Source organism: Triticum urartu, chromosome 5 (assembly GCF_003073215.2).
Source record: "Triticum urartu cultivar G1812 chromosome 5, Tu2.1, whole genome shotgun sequence".
NCBI classification, from domain to species: Eukaryota; Viridiplantae; Streptophyta; class Magnoliopsida; order Poales; family Poaceae; genus Triticum; species Triticum urartu.
The window spans coordinates 415,834,861-415,855,147 of NC_053026.1; the positions used below are offsets into that span (position 1 = coordinate 415,834,861).

General features: G+C 42.9%; 1 protein-coding gene and 1 non-coding gene across 2 annotated transcripts; both read left to right on the forward strand.

Moving 5' to 3' along the window:
• Nucleotides 1-365: 365 nt before the first annotated feature.
• LOC125509418 (S-adenosylmethionine decarboxylase proenzyme-like) lies at nt 366-2,290 on the forward strand. Its single transcript, XM_048674393.1, has 2 exons — nt 366-521; nt 831-2,290. Exons 1-2 carry the CDS (start codon nt 393-395, stop codon nt 2,013-2,015), a joined length of 1,314 nt encoding a protein of 437 aa, XP_048530350.1. The 5' UTR covers nt 366-392; the 3' UTR covers nt 2,016-2,290.
• A 540-nt stretch (nt 2,291-2,830) lies between these two features.
• Nucleotides 2,831-2,901, forward strand: TRNAG-GCC. The gene has a single exon. It is a non-coding gene; the product is annotated as a tRNA-Gly (tRNA).
• Nucleotides 2,902-20,287: the final 17,386 nt, after the last annotated feature.

Genomic DNA, 20,287 nt, shown 5'->3' on the forward strand with positions numbered 1-20,287 from the left:
CTAATTCATTTTGTACTACTAGTTAATTGATGCTAGTACTGCTTTTCTGTGCCCACATCACACTCCAAATTGTTAATTCATTTTGTACTAGTTAATTAAAATATTACGGAACTGATTCTAGGCTAATCCTAAGGAATATGCAGCGTGTCTAATTCAAGTGGTTCATGATTGTCTAACATATTGCTTCAACCATCTAAAAGTATGCTCATCAGCTCATGTGTTTGCTACTTCAGATCTACTTACTGTATTAACCGTATGAATTATGCTCATCAGCTCAATATGCGTTTGCTTCTTCAGGTCTTAATAATGCCATGTTACTGCCATATTACTTGAGTCACTAACCTTTTTTCTTCTCTCATCACCAGCACAAAGGAACGAGTGTGAATGTTCTAATGATGTCAAAAGCCGGCAAGAAGTCTAGTAGTAGTAATTCCATGTACGAAGCTCCCCTTGGCTACAAGATTGAGGACGTTCGCCCCGCCGGAGGAATCAAGAAGTTCCAGTCTGCTGCCTACTCCAACGTAAGCACCACAAAGACACCAATGTAGTTACATAGATGCAAATTTGAATATGCTCATTGATGCATTTGATACTCTTGTTTCTAACAATTATTTCTGTCTGATCTTTGTTTTGCAGTGCGCCCGCAAGCCCTCCTGATATTCCCTTCGCATGCCTCTCGACGTAGCTTAGGATTTCTTTACTGCAATTTCCCTTTCCCTTTTGTCCAATAATTCTCCCTTGGCTGGCTGCTTCCTCTGCTACTTGGCTTGTCCTCTCCGATCTCCTCTGTCCTCTGTCATCCTCTCTTCCTCCTCGCGACACCCGATCAGATGGAAATGTCTTTGGCTGACTGCTGGGGCTCTGCCCCCGCCTCCCCTATTGGGTTTGAGGGCTACGAGAAGCGCCTCGAGATAACTTTCTCCGACGCGCCTGTCTTTGCGGACCCGTGCGGCCGCGGCCTTCGTGCCCTCTCTCGCCAGCAGATCGACTCCTTCCTCGACCTTGCACGGTGCACCATTGTGTCCCAGCTCTTGAACAAGCAGTTCGACTCTTACGTGCTCTCGGAGTCGAGCCTCTTTGTGTACTCCCACAAGGTTGTCATCAAAACCTGTGGAACAACAAAGCTCCTGCTGTCGATTCCCCGCATCCTCGAGCTTGCTGCGGAGCTGTCGCTGCCACTTCTTTCAGCGAAGTACTCCCGCGGGGCGTTCATCTTCCCTGGCGCGCAGCCGGCGCCGCACCGCAGCTTCTCGGAGGAGGTGTCCGTGCTGAACGGCTTCTTTGGTGGCCTCAAGTCAGGTGGCAATGCATATGTGATGGGTGACGCGTTCAGGCCCAAGAAGATGTGGCACGTCTACTATGCCACGGAGGAGCCTGAGCAGCCCATGGTCACACTCGAGATGTGCATGACTGGGCTGGACGCCGGGAAGGCCGCGGTGTTCTTCAAGAACTCTGCCAACGGCGGCTGCTCCTCGGCCAAGGAGATGACCAAGGTCTCGGGGATCTCTGCTATCATCCCCGAGATGGAGATCTGCGACTTCGACTTCGACCCGTGCGGCTACTCGATGAACGGCGTCTGCGGCCCCGCAGCCTCCACGATCCACGTCACTCCTGAGGAGGGCTTCAGCTACGCGAGCTATGAAGCGATGAACTTCAACCCTGGCTCCCTGGTCTACAGTGACCTGATCGAGAGGGTGCTGTCGTGCTTCCGCCCGTCAGACTTCTCCGTCGCCGTCACCATCTTCGGTGGCCACGGCTTCGCCAAATCATGGGCGGGCGGTGCGGAGGCTGGCTCCTCCTACGTGCTCGAGGATGTCGTCGAGCAGGAGCTTCCGGGAGGTGGCCTGCTCATGTACCAGAGCTTCAGTGCGGTTGCCCCTGGCGCCGTGTCGCCGAGGTCGACCTTGGATGATGGCTGGAGCAGCGACGGGATGGAGGCGGCCGCGCAGGGCGAGGACACGTGCATCTGGGGAGTGGAGAAGAAGGTGGCCGTGAAAGGTGTCGCTGCTGCCTGAAGAGAAGTCTGCGGTTCCAGAGACGTCTGAAGTCTCTGAGATGGTGTCCTGCTATGGTAGTTTCGGTTAAGCAGCTGGCCGGGTGACCGGCAAAGCCTACTGTATCCCGTCTTACTGCTTTTATTATTTTTCTGTCATCGTTCCTGCCGAATAAGTTGCTCTAGATGGTCTGCTGCGTCTGCCATAGTGAGCAAAAGAGTCTGTTGTGGGGAGAATGTAATAAATATTTATGTCTGTCGCCAATACTCTTATGGGGAGAATGATATTGTAACTCATACTACCTCCGTCCCATAATATAAGATTGTATTTGACACTATGTTCAATCAAATATTGGAGTTCTCCGTCAATCTTGTCCAACATTCGAGTTGTGTTTGAATGATATTGTAACCAGGCTTCTTATTTGTTGTCAGTCTTTTGCATTGTCCAAAAGAGAAGCCAAAGAAAATTGTACTGTGGTCAATTTTCTATGAATTAGTTGGTTCCTGCTGGTTTATATGCCATGTCAGAGTAGCTCTGCTGAATTGAGTTTACCACTTTCTGTCTTTCTTTATGACATGCTGGCGTCTTCCCTTCGTCTCCTACACGTGCCTAAAACTATCACTGAACTGAAATACATGGAACACTAGTAACTGGACTAGAACCCACCGAACTGATTTTTGTCACTTCCATACGTATTTAAAAGATTACCAGTGTAGCTGGTCAACACTTGAACTGAAATACTCCCTCCGTACATGGATACATAGCACTGTCTGATTTCCAGTGAAAAGATTACTGGACTGAAAGTCTAAAGATTCTCAAAGAAATTGTGCATCAAGGCACCAGTGGTCTAGTGGTAGAATAGTACCCTGCCACGGTACAGACCCGGGTTCGATTCCCGGCTGGTGCATCTCTCTGTTTTTATGAGGGTCTTTATATACATTCATTTCCTTTTTGGACTTTCATTCTCTCAGTTGTGATCCATCCACGTGAACCATTTCTCTCGGACTGGGTCTACGTAGAAAACTTGAATTTCGCGACTCATTTCAGGCTCAATTTCGGGACGAGTTTGCGATATGCATGCCCGTAACGTCCGTCCTTATATTTTTCTTGGCTCGTCAGTCGGTGGCATATTGACACTCGGTCACTCCGTCCTCGTTGTCGTCACTCTGTTCTGGCCTGTTGGACGTTGCCAACGTCGCTGCTCGCACTTGAATTTCGCGGCTCATTTCAGGCTCAATTTTGGGACGAGTTTGCATCGATATGCATGCCCGCAACGTCCGTCCTTATACTTTTCTTGGCTCATCAGTCGGTGGCATATTGACACTCGGTCACCCTGTCCTCGTTGTCGTCACTCTGTTCCGGCCTGTTGGACGTTGCCAACGTCGCTGCTCGCACCCACACACTTTCCCCCGCAGCATGCCACACCCGAGGACAGCCGCTCTTGACGGCGTTGGTAGCCTGTTTTGACCGTCGCCGTAGCATCCCACAACCATGCCACCCCCTCACCTTCGGGCTCAATTTTGGGACGAGTTTTGCGTCGGTATGCATGCCCGCAACGTCCGCCCTTATACTTTTCTTGGCTCGTCAATCAGTGGAATATTGACACTCGGTCACCTCGTCCTCCTTGTCGTCACCCTGTTCCGGCCTGTTGGACGTTGCCAACGTCGCCGCTCGCACCCACACACCTTCCCCCGCAGCACGCCACACCCGAGGACAGCCGCTCTTGCCCCCCGCAGCATGCCACACCCGAGGACAGCCGCTCTTGACGGCGTTGGTAGCCTGTTTTGACCGCCATCGTAGCATCCCACAACCATGCCACCCCCCTCACCTTCGGGCTCAATTTTGGGACGAGTTTGCGTCGGTATGCATGCCCGCAACGTCCGCCCTTATACTTTCCTTGGCTCATCAATCAGTGGCATATTGACACTCGGTCACCTCGTCCTCCTTGTCGTCACCCTGTTCCGGCCTGTTGGACGTTGCCAACGTCGCCGCTCGCACCCACACACCTTCCCCCGTAGCACGCCACACCCGAGGACAGCCGCTATTGCCGGCGTTGGTAGTCTGTTTTGACCGTTGTCATAGCACCCCATGGCCATGCCACCCCCTCACCTTCGGGCTCAAATTCGGGACGAGTTTGTGTCGGTATGCATGCCCGCAACGTCCGCCCTTATACTTTCCTTGGCTCGTCAGTCGGTGGCATATTTACACTCGGTTACCCCATCCTCGTCGTCGTCACCCTGTTTCGGCCTATTGGACGTTGCTAACGTCGCCGCTCGCACCCACACACCTTCCCCCGCAGCATGCCACACCCGAGGACAGCCGCTCTTGACGGTGTTGGTAGCCTGTTTTGACCGCCGTCGTAGCACCCCACGGCCATGCCACCCCCTCACCTTCGCCGCCGCGGCAATGCTCCAAGCCCGCTGTCCTCACTCGACGGTTGCCGCCACGTCGATAGGCCTGCTGCCAGGTCTGGGAGAGGTGCGGGGCTCTTCACCGGCCGACTTCTTCTACCACGCCCGCAAGGTGTTCGACATTTTGTCTGCAAGGTACAAATGGATAGTGGAGATGAGTACTTAAATTCATTTGCGATTCGGACGATGAGGAGTTTGTGGTGGCTACTTTGGTCATGCATGACCATATTCGCCAGGCGGCGACCGATGTTAAGGGGCTCGATCCCGGGCAATGCTCCGGCGTGAAGCGCAACAGAGAGTGGCCATTGCCTACTAATGGAAGACTACTTCAAGTCCACTTCCCCACTCTTTAAACACAAACTATTTCGGCACCGCTTCCGGATGGTTAGACGTGTGTTCAATCGTATTCGGGAGGGGGTGGTTGCATACAATGATTATTTCGTATGCAAGGAGGATGCCCTGGGAAAGGTTGGATTCTCTTACGAAAAATGCATTGCAGCCTTTCAGATGCTTGCAAACATAACACCCGTTGATCTTATTGATGAGTATGTACACATGAGTGAGTCCACATGCCTAGAATCCATGCACTGGTTCTGCAAGGTTGTGGTAGCAGTGTTCGGTCCAGAGTACTGGAGAGAACCAATTGTTGCAGATACAACCTGGTTGTTGGTGATCAATGTAGATAGGAGCTTTCCAGGGATGCTTGTTAGCATATATTGTATGCACTGGAAGTGAAAAAACTGTCCATCTACCTGGCAGGGGCAATATAGGGACATGTGAAAGCTTGCACTATCATACTATAGGCCGTGGCTTCACAAGATCTCCGGATTTGGAACTCTTTTTCGGCATGGTCGGCTCCCACAATGACATCAACGTGCTTCAGCGTTCTCTAGTGTTCAGAAGGCTTGCAAAAGGCAACTGCCCAGAGGTTAATGTTGAGATCAATGGTGATGCCGCTTGAAGCTACGTCGGTATTTCCCCAAAGAGGAAGGGATGATGCAGCACATCGGAGGTAGGTATTTCCCTCAGATATGAAACCAAGGTTATCGAACCAGTAGGAGAACCAATCAACACAAGGTAAACAGCCCTTGCACACAGATAACAAATCCTCGCAACCCGACGTGTTAAAGGGGTTGTCAATCCCTTCCGGGGTACGACGCCTCAAGTGGCAAACAAACGTGAGATAAATTTGTAGTAAATTGATAGATCGAACGCCAAATAAAATAAATAAGGAAAAATTGCAGCAAGGTATTTTTGTGTTTTTGGTTTAATAGATCTGAAAATAAAAGCAAAGAAAAATAGATCGCAAAGGCAAATAATATGAGAAAGAGATCCCGGGGCCGTAGGTTTTAGTAGTGGCTTCTCTCGAGAAAAATAGCAAACGGTGGGTGAACAAATTACTGTTGGGCAATTGATAGAACTTCAAATACTCATGACGATATCCAAGCAATGATCATTATATAGGCATCACGTCCAAGATTAGTAGACCGACTCCTGCCTGCATCTACTACTATTACTCCACACATCGATCGCTATCCAGCATGCATCTAGTGTATTAAGTTCATGAAAAAACACAGTAATGCAATAAGAACGATGACATGATGTAGACAAAATCTATCTATGTAGAGATAGACCCCATCGTTTTATCGTTAGTAGCAACGATACATACGTGCCGGTTCCCTTTCTGTCACTGGGATCAAGCACCATAAGATCGAACCCACTACAAAGCATCTCTTCCCATTGCAAGATAAATAGATCAAGTTGGCCAAACAAAATCCAAATATCGTAGAAGAAATACGAGGCTATAAGAGATCATGCATAAAAGAGATCAAAGAAACTCAAATACTTTCATGGATATAAAAAGATAGATCTGATCATAAACTCAAAGTTCATCGATCCCAACAAACACACCGCAAAAGAGTTACATCATATGGATCTCCAAGAGACCATTGTACTGAGAATTCAGAGAGAGAGAGAGATAGCTATCTAGCTACTAACTACGGACCCGAAGGTCTACAAAGAACTACTTACGCATCATCGGAGAGGCACCAATGGGGGTGGTGAACCCCATCCAAAATGGTGTCTAGATTGGATATAGTGGTTCTGGATTCTGCGGCGGCTGGATGAATATTTCGTCGATGCTTCCAGGGTTCTGGAAATATTGGGGTATTTATAGAGCAAAGAGGCGGTCCGGGGGGCACCCGAGGTGGGCACAACCCACCAGGGCGCGCCTTGGTGGGTTGTGCTTCCCTCGGGGCACCCCCTAGGCGCGGCCAGGGCCCGTTGTGTTCCTTCTGGCCCATAAAAATTCTCCGTAAAGTTTTGGGGCATTTGGACTCCGTCTGATATTGATTTTCTCCAATGTAAAAAACATGGAAAAAGCAGCTACTGGCACTTGGCACTATGTCAATAGGTTAGTACCAAAAAATGATATAAAATGACTATAAAACATCCAAGATTGATAATATAACAACATGGAACAAGCAAAAAATTATAGATACTTTGGAGACGTATCAGTATCCCCAAGCTTAACTCCTACTCGTCCTCGAGTAGGGAAGTGATAAAAACAAAATTTTTGATGTGGAATGCTGCCTACCATGTCATATCATATTTCTTTTCTTTATTGCATGGACATTTGGACTTTTATATTGTTCAAAGCAATAGTCTAGTTTTGACATGATAATTTAAATACTCAAGCATATCAACAAGCAACCATGTCTTCCAAAATATCAGCGCTAAAATAAGTTATGCCTAGCCCATCATGCTCAAACATTGATCCATTCATGAAACACACTCGAATATTAGTTACATCCAATACTTAAGTACCATCATATTGCCTCCTAGTTGGTGCTTTCGTAAGAGAAGATGGAGACTCAAATTCAAAAATAAAAATTGCATAAAGTAAAAGAAAGACCCTTCGCAGAGGGAAGTAGGGATTTGTAGAGGTGCCAGAGCTTAAAGCAAAAAACTTAGAGATAAAAACATTTTGGGAGGTGTATCCATCCCACCAACGAAAATGACTTAGAGTTCCCAACACTTCCCATCCTAGATATATCATAAGCGGTTCCCAAACAGAAAATAAAGTTTATTCCTTTTTCAACCATACTTTCACTTTCCATGGCTAGCCGTATCCACGGTTGCCCTCCATACCAACACTTTCCAAGGAATTTATTATTTGATAACATAAAGTAAATTCATTTTTCATTTCGGGACTGGGCATCCCTAATACCTTTGCCATACTCTCGTGCAATGACAAGTGAATAAACACTCATCTTGAGAATAACACATCTAGCATGGAGCCACCCCTCACCGCTCCGCGAGCAAAACAAACACACAAAAGAGAAGTTTATTTTGAAAATTAGAGACGACACATACAAATTTGCTTAGAACGGCAAAAGAATACCGCATATAGGTAGATATACTGGGCTCATGTGGCAAAACTGGTTAAAAGGTTTTGGATGCACAAGTAGAGGTCATACTTAGTGCAAAATGAAGGCTAGCAAAAGACTGAGAAGCGACCAACCAAGAAACGAATAATCTCGTAAGCAAGCATTAAGCATAAATAACACCAAATAATGCACCACAAGTTGGATATAATCTCATTGCATGAGTATTGACTTTCGTACTTGCATAGGGAATCACAAACCTTAACACCAATATTCTTACTAAAGCATAATTACTCATCAACATAACTCACATATCACACCATCATATCTCAAAACTATTACTAAGAATCAAGTTTATTTTGTCCAATGACCTTCATGAATTTTTTTTATTATATCCTTCTTGGATATCTATCACTTTGGGACCAATTTTCATGTGTTGCTTTTCATAAGCTCAAACAAATATAAGTGAAGATCATGAGCATAAAATTTCTTTCTTTCTCTCAAATTAATTTAAGTGAAGTAAGAGAGAATTTCTTGAAAAATTTACTAACTCTCAAATAAATCTAAGTGAAGCAAAAGAGCATTTCTTCAAAAATTCTAAGCACACCGTGCTCAAAAAGATATAAGTGAAGCACTAGAGCAAGTCCATTACTCTAAAAAAAATTAAGTGAAGCATAGAGAGCAATTCTAACAAGTCATGACATAATTTTGGCTCTCTCAAATAGGTGTGTCCAGCAAGGGATCAAGACTTAAAACACAAAATAAAACAAGAAAAGACTCACATCATACAAGACGCTCCAAGCAAAACACATAGTATGTGACGAATAAAAATATAGCTTCGAGTAAAATACCGATGGTCGTTAGAAGAAAGAGGGGATGCCACTCGGGGGCATCCCCAAGCTTAATTGGTTGCTCATCTTTGGATAATAGCTTGGGATGCCGGGGCATCCCCAAGATTAGGCTCTTCTATCCTTTATTCCTTCATCCATCGTAAGATAACCCAAAACTTGAAAACTTCAATCACACAAAACTCAACAAAACCTTCGTGAGATCCGTTAGTGTAAGAAAGCAAATCACTACTATAAGTACTTTACCAAAGAAATTCATATTTTGTTTTTGCATTATATCTACTGTATTCCAACTTTTCTATGGCAAAAACTCATCAAAGAAAACCATAGAGCCATCAAAATAAGTACACAGCGCAAAGAAAACAGAATCTGTCAAAACAGAACAGTCTGTAGCAATCTGACTATTTCGAAAACTTCTGAAACTCCAAAAATTCTGAAAAATTAGGACGACCTGAGAAACTTATATAATAATCTACTGCAATTGGAATTGGTATTTGGCCACTCTCTGGTAAAAAATGACAATTGTTTTCGTGAGCATAAAAGTTTCTGTTTTTCAGCAAGATCAAACAACTATCACCCAAGAGGACCCTAAAGGCTTGGCACAAACACTAATTAAAACACAAAAAACACATTCATAACAGTAGCATAATTGTGTAAACACTCAAGAAAAGAAAGCAAAAAGCAAAAATAAATTTTATTCATTGGGTTGCCTCCCAACAAGCGCTATAGTTTTACGCCCTTAATTAGCTAGGCATAAAGTAAGGATCTAAGTTTTGTCATCTTTCTTCTTAACTTTCTTAGAGGTATTTCCATCATGGGGTTTTGTGAACATAACATAAAACACATTATCCATGGAAACCTTAGCGTTCCTAAGTTGGTGTTCATCATAACCTTTTTGATTCCCTGCAACAATCCAAGAATAATGTTGATTAACATTATTGAAAACCTGTTGGATTATATCTAAAACGAGGACTTCCTTTTTAAGATTCTGTCAAATCATAAAATGCGGCAATTGCTAACATTATTCGGACAGACTTAAGCATCGCTACGGGTGAGAAGGTCTCATCGTAGTCAATCCCTTGAACTTGTCGAAAACCTTTTGCGACAAGTCGAGCTTTATAGACAGTAATATTACTGTCAGCGTCAGTCTTCTTCTTGAAGATCCATTTATTCTCAATTGCTTGCCGATCATTGGGCAAGTCAACCAAAGTCCACACTTTGTTCTCATACATGGATCCCATCTCAGATTTCATGGCTTCAAGCCATTTTGCGGAATCTGGGCTCACCATCGCTTCTTCATAGTTCGTAGGTTCATCATGATCTAGTAGCATGACTTCCAGAACAGGATTACCGTACCACTCTGGTGCGGATCTTACTCTGGTTGATCTACGAGGTTCAGTAGTAACTTGTTCTGAAGTTTCATGATCATTATCATTAGCTTCCTCACTAATCGGTGTAGGTGTCACAGAAACCGTTTTCTGCGATGTACTACTTTCCAATAAGGGAGCAGGTACAGTTACCTCATCAAGTTCTACTTTCCTCCCACTCACTTCTTTCGCGAGAAACTCCTTCTCTAAAAAGGATCCATTCTTAGCAACAAATGTCTTGCCTTCGGATCTGTGATAGAAGGTGTACCCAACAATATCCTTTGGGTATCCTATGAAGACACATTTCTCCGACTTGGGTTCGAGCTTACCAGGTTGAAGTTTTTTCACATAAGCATCGCAGCCCCAAACTTTCAGAAACGACAACTTTGGTTTCTTGCCAAACCACAGTTCATAAGGCATCGTCTCAACGGATTTTGATGGTGCCCTATTTAACGTGAATGCGGCCGTCTCTAAAGCATAACCCCAAAACGATAGCGGTAAATCTGTAAGAGACATCATAGATCGCACCATATCAAGTAAAGTACGATTACGACGTTCGGACACACCATTACGTTGTGGTGTTCCAGGTGGCGTGAGTTGCGAAACTATTCCACATTGTTTCAAATGTAGACCAAACTCGTAACTCAAATATTCTCCTCCACGATCAGATCGTAGAAACTTTATTTTCTTGTTACGATGATTTTCAACTTCACAGTTAAATTTTTTGAACTTTTCAAATGTTTCAGACTTATGTTTCATTAAGTAGATATACCCATATCTGCTTAAATCATCTGTGAAAGTGATAAAATAACGATATCCGCCACGAGCTTCAACATTCATCGGACCACATACATCTGTATGTATGATTTCCAACAAATCTGTTGCTCTCTCCATAGTACCGGAGAACGATGTTTTAGTCACTTACCCATGAGGCACGGTTCGCAAGTACCAAGTGATTCATAATCAAGTGGTTCCAAAAGTCCATCAGTATGGAGTTTCTTCATGCGTTTTACACCGATATGACCTAAACGGCAGTGCCACAAATAAGTTGCACTATCATTATCAACTCTGCATCTTTTGGCTTCAACATTATGAATATGTGTATCACTACTATTGAGATTCATCAAAAATAGACCACTCTTCAAGAGTGCATGACCATAAAAGATATTACTCATATAAATAGAACAACCATTATTCTCTGATTTAAATGAATAACCGTCTCGCATTAAACAAGATCCAGATATAATGTTCATGCTCAACACTGGCACCAAATAACAATTATTTAGGTCTAATACTAATCCCGATGGTAGATGTAGAGGCAGTGTGCCGACCGCGATCACATCGACTTTGGAACCATTTCCCACGCGCATCATCACCTCGTCCTTCGCCAGTGTTCGCTTAATCCGTAGTCCCTGTTTCGAGTTGCAAATATTAGCAACAGAACCAGTATCAAATACCCAGGTGCTACTGCAAGCTCTAGTAAGGTACACATCAATAACATGTATATCACATATACCTTTGTTCACCTTGCCATCCTTCTTATCCGCCAAATACTTCGGGCAGTTCCGCTTCCAGTGACCAGTCTGCTTGCAGTAGGAGCACTCAGTTTCAGGCTTAGGTCCAGATTTGGGTTTATTCTCCTGAGCAGCAACTTGCTTGCTGTTCTTCTTGAAGTTCCCCTTCTTCTTCCCTTTGCCACTTTTCTTGAAACCAGTGGTCTTGTTGACCATCAACACTTGATGCTCCTTCTTGATTTCTACCTCCGCAGCTTTTAGCATTGCGAAGAGCTCGGGAATTGTCTTATCCATCCCTTGCATATTATAGTTCATCATGAAGCTCTTGTAGCTAGGTGGAAGTGATTGGACAATTCTGTCAATGACGCAATCATCCGGAAGATTAACTCCCAGTTGAATCAAGTGATTGTTATACCCAGACATTTTGAGTATATGCTCACTGACAGAACTGTTCTCCTCCATCTTGCAGCTATAGAATTTATTGGAGACTTCATATCTCTCAATCCAGGCATTTGCTTGAAATATTAACTTCAACTCCTGGAACATCTCATATGCTCCATGACGTTCAAAACGTCGTTGAAGTCCCGATTCTAAGCCGTAAAGCATGGCACATTGAACTATCGAGTAGTCATCAGCTTTGCTCTGCCAGACGTTCTTAACGTCGTCAGTTGCATCAGCAGCAGGCCTGGCACCTAGCGGTGCTTCCAGGACGTAACTCTTCTGTGCAGCAATGAGGATAATCCTCAAGTTACGGACCCAGTCCGTGTAATTGCTACCATCATCTTTCAACTTTGCTTTCTCAAGGAACGCATTAAAATTCAACGGAACAACAGCACGGGCCATCTATCTACAATCAAACATAAACAAGCAAGATACTATCAGGTACTAAGTTCATGATAAATTTAAGTTCAATTAATCATATTACTTAAGAACTCCCACTTAGAAAGACATCCCTCTAATCTTCTAAGTGATCACGTGATCCAAATCAACTAAACCATAACCGATCATCATGTGAAATGGAGTAGTTTTCAATGGTGAACATCGCTATGTTGATCATATCTACTATATGATTCACGCTCGACCTTTCGGTCTCAGTGTTCCGAGGCCATATCTGCATATGCTAGGCTCGTCAAGTTAACCTAAGTATTCCGCGTGTGCAAAACTGGCTTGCACCCGTTGTAGATGGACGTAGAGCTTATCACACCCGATCATCACGTGGTGTCTGGGCACGACGAACTTTGGCAATGGTGCATACTCAGGGAGAACACTTTTATCTTGAAATTTAGTGAGAGATCATCTTATAATGCTACCGTCAATCAAAGAAAGATAAGATGCATAAAAGATAAACATCACATGCAGTCAATATAAGTGATATGATATGGCCATCATCATCTTGTGCTTGTGATCTCCATCTCCAAAGCATCATCATGATCACCATCGTCACCGGCGCGACACCTTGATCTCCATCGTAGCATCGTTGTCGTCTCGCCAATCTTATGCTTCTACGACTATCGCTACCGCTTAGTGATAAAGTAAAGCATTACAGGGCGATTGCATTGCATACAATAAAGCAACAACCATATGGCTCCCGCCAGTTGCCGATAACTCGGTTACAAAACATGATCATCTCATACAATAAAATTTAGCGTCATGTCTTGACCATATCACATCACAACATGCCCTGCAAAAACAAGTTAGACGTCCTCTACTTTGTTTGTTGCAAGTTTTACGTGGTTGCTACGGGCTTAAGCAAGAACCAATCTTACCTACGCATCAAAACCACAACGATAGTTTGTCAAGTTGGTGCTGTTTTAACCTTCGCAAGGACCGGGCGTAGCCACACTCAGTTCAACTAAAGTTGTGGAAACTGACACCCGCCAGCCACCTGTGTGCAAAGCACGTCGGTAGAACCAGTCTCGCGTAAGCGTACGCGTAATGTCGGTCCGGGCCGCTTCATCCAACAATACCGCCGAACCAAAGTATGACATGCTGGTAAGCAGTATGACTTATATCGCCCACAACTCATTTGTGTTCTACTCGTGCATATAACATCAACACATAAAACCTAGGCTCGGATGCCACTGTTGGGGAACGTAATAATTTCAAAAAATTTCCTACGCACACGCAAGATCATGGTGATGCATAGCAACGAGAGGGGAGAGTGTTGTCCACGTACCCTCGTAGACCGAAAGCGGAAGCGTTATATCAACACGGTTGATGTAGTCGTACGTCTTCATGATCCGACCGATCCAAGCACCGAAACTACGGCACCTCCGAGTTCTAGCACACGTTCAGCTCGATGACGATCCCTGGACTCCGATCCAGCAAAGTGTCGGGGAAGAGTTCTGTCAGCACGACGGCGTGGTGACGATCTTGATGTTCTACCGTCGCAGGGCTTCGCCTAAGCACTGCTACAATATTATCGAGGAGTATGGTGGAGGGGGGCACCGCACACGGCTAAGAGAACGATCACGAAGATCAACTTGTGTGTCTAGAGGTGCCCCCTGCCCCCGTATATAAAGGAGCAAGGGAGAGGGGCGGCCGGCCAGGAGGGGGCGCGCCAGGGAGGAGTCCTACTCCTACCGGGAGTAGGACTCCCTCCTTTTCCTTGTCCAAGTAGGAGAGGGGGAAGGAAGGGAGAGAGGAGAGGAAGGAAAGGGGGGGCGCCGCCCCCCCTCCTTGTCCAATTCGGACTAGAGGGGGAGGGGGCGCGCGGCCTGCCCTGGCCGCCCCTCCTCTTCTCCACTTTAGGCCCATAAGGCCCATTAACCCCCCCCCCCCGGTACTCCGGTTTTATCCGAAACTTCTCCGGAACACTTCCGGTGTCCGAATATAGTCGTCCAATATATCAATCTTTATGTCTCGACCATTTCGAGACTCCTCGTCATGTCCGTGATCACATCCGGGACTCCGAACAAACTTCGGTACATCAAAATATATAAACTCATAATAAAACTGTCATCGTAACGTTAAGCGTGCGAACCCTACGGGTTCGAGAACAATGTAGACATGACCGAGACACGTCTCCGGTCAATAACCAATAGCGGAACCTGGATGCTCATATTGGCTCCTACATATTCTACGAAGATCTTTTATCGGTCAGACCGCATAACAACATACGTTGTTCCCTTTGTCATCGGTATGCTACTTGCCCGAGATTCGATCGTCGGTATCTCAATACCTAGTTCAATCTCGTTACCGGCAAGTCTCTTTACTCGTTACGTAATACATCATCTCGCAACTAACTCATTAGTTGCATTGCTTGCAAGGCTTAAGTGATGTGCATTACCGAGAGGTCCCAGAGATACCTCTCCGACAATCGAAGTGACAACTCCTAATCTTGAAATACGCCAACCCAACATGTACCTTTGGAGACACCTGTAGAGCACCTTTATAATCACCCAGTTACGTTGTGACGTTTGGTAGCACACAAAGTGTTCCTCCGGTAAACGGGAGTTGCATAATCTCATAGTCACAGGAACATGTATAAGTCATGAAGAAAGCAATAGCAACATACTAAACGATCGGGTGCTAAGCTAATGGAATGGGTCATGTCAATCACACCATTCTCCTAATGATGTGATCCCGTTAATCAAATGACAACACATGTCTATGGTTAGGAAACATAACCATCTTCGATTAACGAGCTAGTCAAGTAGAGGCATACTAGTGACGTTTAGTTTGTCTATGTATTCACACAAGTATTATGTTTCCGGTTAATACAATTCTAGCATGAATAATAAACATTTATCATGATATAAGGAAATAAATAATAACTTTATTATTGCCTCTAGGGCATATTTCCTTCAGAAGGTATATATAGGAGGAAGGAGTACGTCGGTGGAGCAAAGGGGGGCCCACGAGGCAGGGGGGCGCGCCCTAGGGGGGTGGGCGCGCCCCCCACCCTCGTGGCCGCCTCCTTTTCTTTCTTGATGTGGGGTCCAAGTCTCCTGGATCATATTCGGTGAGAAAATCACGTTCCCGAAGGTTTCATTCCGTTTGTACTCCGTTTGATATTCCGTTTCTTCAAAACACTGAAATAGGCAAAAAACAGCAATTCTGGGCTGGGCCTCCGGTTAATAGGTTAGTCCCAAAAATAATATAAAAGTGGAAAATAAAGCCCAATATGGTCCAAAACAGTAGATAATATAGCATGGAGCAATCAAAAATTATAGATACGTTGGAGACGTATCAGGCATCCCCAAGCTTAATTCCTGCTCGTCCTCGAGTAGGAAAATGATAAAAAAGAATTTTTGATGCGGAGTGCTACTTGGCATAATTTCAGTGTAACTCTTCTTAATTGTGGTATGAATATTCAGATCCGAAAGATTCAAGACAAAAGTTTTTATTGACATAAAAATAATAATACTTCAAGCATACTAACAAAGCAATTATGTCTTCTCAACATAACATGGCCAAAGAAAGTTATCCCTACAAAATCATATAGTCTGGCTATGCTCTATCTTCACCACACAAAGTATTTAAATCATGCACAACCCCGATGACAAGCCAAACAATTGTTTCATACTTTTGACGTTTTCAAAACCTTTTCAATATTCACGCAATACATGAGTGTGAGCCATGGATATAGCACTATATGTGGAATAGAATGGTGGTTGTGAAGAAGACAAAAAGAGGGGAAGATAGTCTCACATCAACTAGGCGTATCAACGGGCTATGGAGATGCCCATCAATAGATATCAATGTGAGTGAGTAGGGATTGCCATGCAACGGATGCACTAGAGCTATAAGTATATGCAAGCTCAACCAAAGAAACTAAGTGGGTGTGCATCCAACTCGCTTGCTCACGAAGACCTAGGGCAATTTGAGGAAGCCCATCATATACAAGCCAAGTTCTATAATGAAAAATTCCCACTAGTATATGAAAGTGACAAAATGAGGGACTCTCTATGATGAAGATCATGGTGCTACTTTGAAGCACAAGTGTGGTAAAAGGATAGTAACATTGTCCCTTCTCTCTTTTTCTCTCATTTTTTTTATTTGGGCCTTTCTCTTTTTTTGCCTCTTTTTTTTCCGTCCGGAGTCTCATCCCGACTTGTGGGGGAATCATAGTCTCCATCATCCTTTCCTCACTTGGGACAATGCTCTAAAAATGATGATCATCACACTTTTATTTTTCTTACAACTCAACAATTACAACTCGATACTTAGAACAAAATATGACTCTATATGAATGCCTCCGGTGGTGTACCGGGATATGCAATGAATCAAGAGTGACATGTATGAAAGAATTATGAACGGCAGCTTTGCCACAAATATGATGTCAACTACATGATCATGCTAGCAATATGACAATGATGGAGCGTGTCACAATAAACTAAATGGTGGAAAGTTGCATGGCAATATATCTCGGAATGACTATGCAAATGCCATGATAGGTAGGTATGGTGGCTGTTTTGAGGAAGGTATATAGTGGGTGTATGATACCGGCGAAAGGTGCACGGTATTAGAGAGGCTAGCAATGGTGAAAGGAAGGAAAAGTACGTATAATCCATGGACTCAACATTAGTCATAAAGAACTCATATACTTATTGCAAAAATCTAGAAGTTATCAAAGAAAAGTATTACGCGCATGCTCCTAGGGGGATAGATTGGTAGGAAAAGACCATCGCTCGTCCCCGACCGCCACTCATAAGGAAGACAATAAATAAATAAATCATGCTCCGACTTCATCACATAACGGTTCACCATACGTGCATGCTACGGGAATCACTAACTTTAACACAAGTATTTCTGAAATTCACAACTACTCAACTAGCATGACTCTAATATCACCATCTTCATATCTCAAAACAATTATGAAGCATCAAACTTTTGTTAGTATTCAATGCACTCAAAAGAAAGTTTTACAAATCTTGAATACCAAGCATATTAGGATTATTAAGCAAATTACCATGCTATTTAAGTATCTCAAAATAATCTAAGTGAAGCATGAGAGATCAATAGTTTCTATAAAACAAATCCACCACCATGCTCTAAAAGATATAAGTGAAGAACTAGAGCAAAACTATATAGCTCAAAAGATATAAGTGAAGCACATAGAGTATTCTAACAAATTCCAATTCATGTATGGCTCTCTCAAAAGGTGTGTACAGCAAGGATGATTGTGGTAAACTAAAAAGCAAAGACTCAAATCATACAAGACGCTCCAAGCAAAACACATATCATGTGGTGAATAAAAATATAGCTCCAAGTAAAGTTACCGATGGAAGTAGACGAAATAGGGATGCCTTCCGGGGCATCCCCAAGCTTTGACATTTTGGTGTCCTTAGATTATCTTGGGGGTGCCATGGGAATCCCCAATCTTAGGCTCTTGCTACTCCTTGTTCCATAGTCCATCAAAAGATTTCACCCAAAACTTGAAAATTTCACAACACAAAACTCAACAGAAATCTCGTGAGCTCCGTTAGCGAAAGAAAACAAAAGACCACTTCAAAGTACTGTAATGAACTCATTATTTATTTATATTTGTGTTAAACATACTGTATTTCAACTTATCTATGGATTATAAACTATTTTACTAACCATAGATTCATCAAAATAAGCAAACAACACACGAAAAACAAAATCTGTCAAAAACGGAACAGTCTGTAGTAATCTGTAACTAACGCAAACTTCTGGAACTTCAAAAATTCAGCCAAAATAGGACGACCTAGGAAATTTATTTATTGCTCAGAAGCAATTGGAATAACTATTTTATCACGTTTTTGTGATTTTTAACAATTGTTTTCGTGAACAGAAAGTTTCTGGAAATTACAGCAAAATCAAATAACTATCATCCAAGAAGATCCTATAGGTTTAACTTGGCACAAACACTAATTAAAACATAAAACCACATATAAAAAGAAGGTAGATGGATTATTTATTCCTAAACAGAAGAAAAAAGCAAAAAACTAAAATTAAATTGGGTTGCCTCCCAACAAGCGCTATTGTTTAACGCCCCTAGCTAGGCATAAAAGCAAGGATAGATCTAGATATTGCCATCTTTGGTAGGCAATCCATAAGTGGCTCTCATGATAGTTTCATATGGTAATTTATTTTCTTCCTAGGGAAGTGTTCCATGCCTTTCTTTAATGGAAATTTGAATCTAATATTCCCTTCCTTCATATCAATAATTGCACCAATCGTTCTAAGGAAAGGTCTACCGAGAATAATAGGACAAGAAGGATTGCAATCTATATCAAGAACAATAAAATCTACGGGCACATAATTCCTATTTGCAACAATAAGAACATCATTAATTCTTTCCATAGGTTTCTTAATAGTGGAATCCGCAAGGTGCAAGTTTAGAGAGCAATCATCAAAATCACGGAAATCTAGCAAACCGCACAAAGTTTTGGGAATAGTGGAAACACTAGCACCCAAATCACATAAAGCATAAAATTCATGATCATTAATCTTAATTTTAATAGTTGGTTCCCACTCATCATAAAGTTTTCTAGGGATAGAAACTTCCAACTCAAGTTTTTCTTCATAAGATTGCATCAAGGCATCAATGATATGTTTGGTAAAGGCTTTATTTTGACTATAAGCATGAGGAGAATTTAGCACGGATTGCAACAAGGAAATACAATAAATTAAAGAGCAACTTTCATAATTAAATTCCTTGAAATACAAAATAGTGGGTTTAGCAACATCTAGGGTTTTAATCTTTTCAATCCCACTTTTATCAATTTTAGCATCAAGATCTAAAACTCCAAATTTTTGGAACGCCTTCTAGTTAAAGGTGGATCATATTCAGTCTCATCATTATCAAGATTCATATTGCAAAACAAAGATTTAATAGGGGACACATCAATAACTTTTAGATCTTCATCTTGATTTTCATAGGAATTGGAAGAACACGCTTTAATAAATGCATCTTTCGTAGCACACATCCTAGCGGTTCTTTCCTTGCACTCATCAATGGAAATTCTCATGGCTTTGAGAAACTCATTGATATCATGCTTAGGAGGAATAGATCTAAGCTTTAAAGAATCAACATCAAGAGAAATTCTATCAACGTTCCTAGCCAATCCATCAACTTTAAGTAATTTCTCTTCAAGCAAAGCATTAAAATTCTTTTGCGAATTCATAAACTCTTTAACACTAGTCTCAAATTCAGAGGGTATCTTATTAAAATTTCCATAAGAGTTGTCGTAGGAATTTCCATAATTATTAGAAGGATTACTAGGATAAGGCCTAGGATTAAAGTTCCCTCTATACGCGTTGTTACCAAAATTATTCCTACCAACAAAATTCACATCCATAGATTAATTATTATTCTCAATCAAGGTAGACAAAGGCATATCATTAGGATCAGAAGAAACACTCTTAGTAGCAAATAATTTCATAAGTTCATCCATCTTTCCACTCAAAATATCAGTTTCTTCTATCGCATGCACTAGGAGTTTAGTAGCATCTCCTAAAGTGATTTCCATAAAAGTGCCTCCCGCGGCTGAATCTAAAAGATTTCTAGAAGCAAAATTCAATCCGGCATAAATTTTTTGTATAATCATCCACAAACTCAAACCATGAGTAGGGCAATTACGTATCATCAATTTCATTCTCTCCCAAGCTTGTGCAACATGTTCATGATCCAGTTGCTTAAAATTCATAATATCGTTTCTATGAGAGATGATCTTAGCGGGAGGAAAATACTTAGAGATAAAAGCATCTTTGCACTTGTTCCAAGAATCAATGCTATTTTTAGGCAAAGACGAAAACCAAGCTTTAGCACGATCTCTAAGCGAAAAAGGAAATAGCT

Excerpts from the sequence above, each read along its gene's own strand:
- LOC125509418 (XM_048674393.1), top strand. The coding sequence starts at position 393 with ATGATGTCAAAAGCCGGCAAGAAGTCTAGTAGTAGTAATTCCATGTAC. Across the intron at positions 522-830 it reads AGTCTGCTGCCTACTCCAAC|ATGGAAATGTCTTTGGCTGA; the intron begins GTAAGCACCACA and ends ACACCCGATCAG.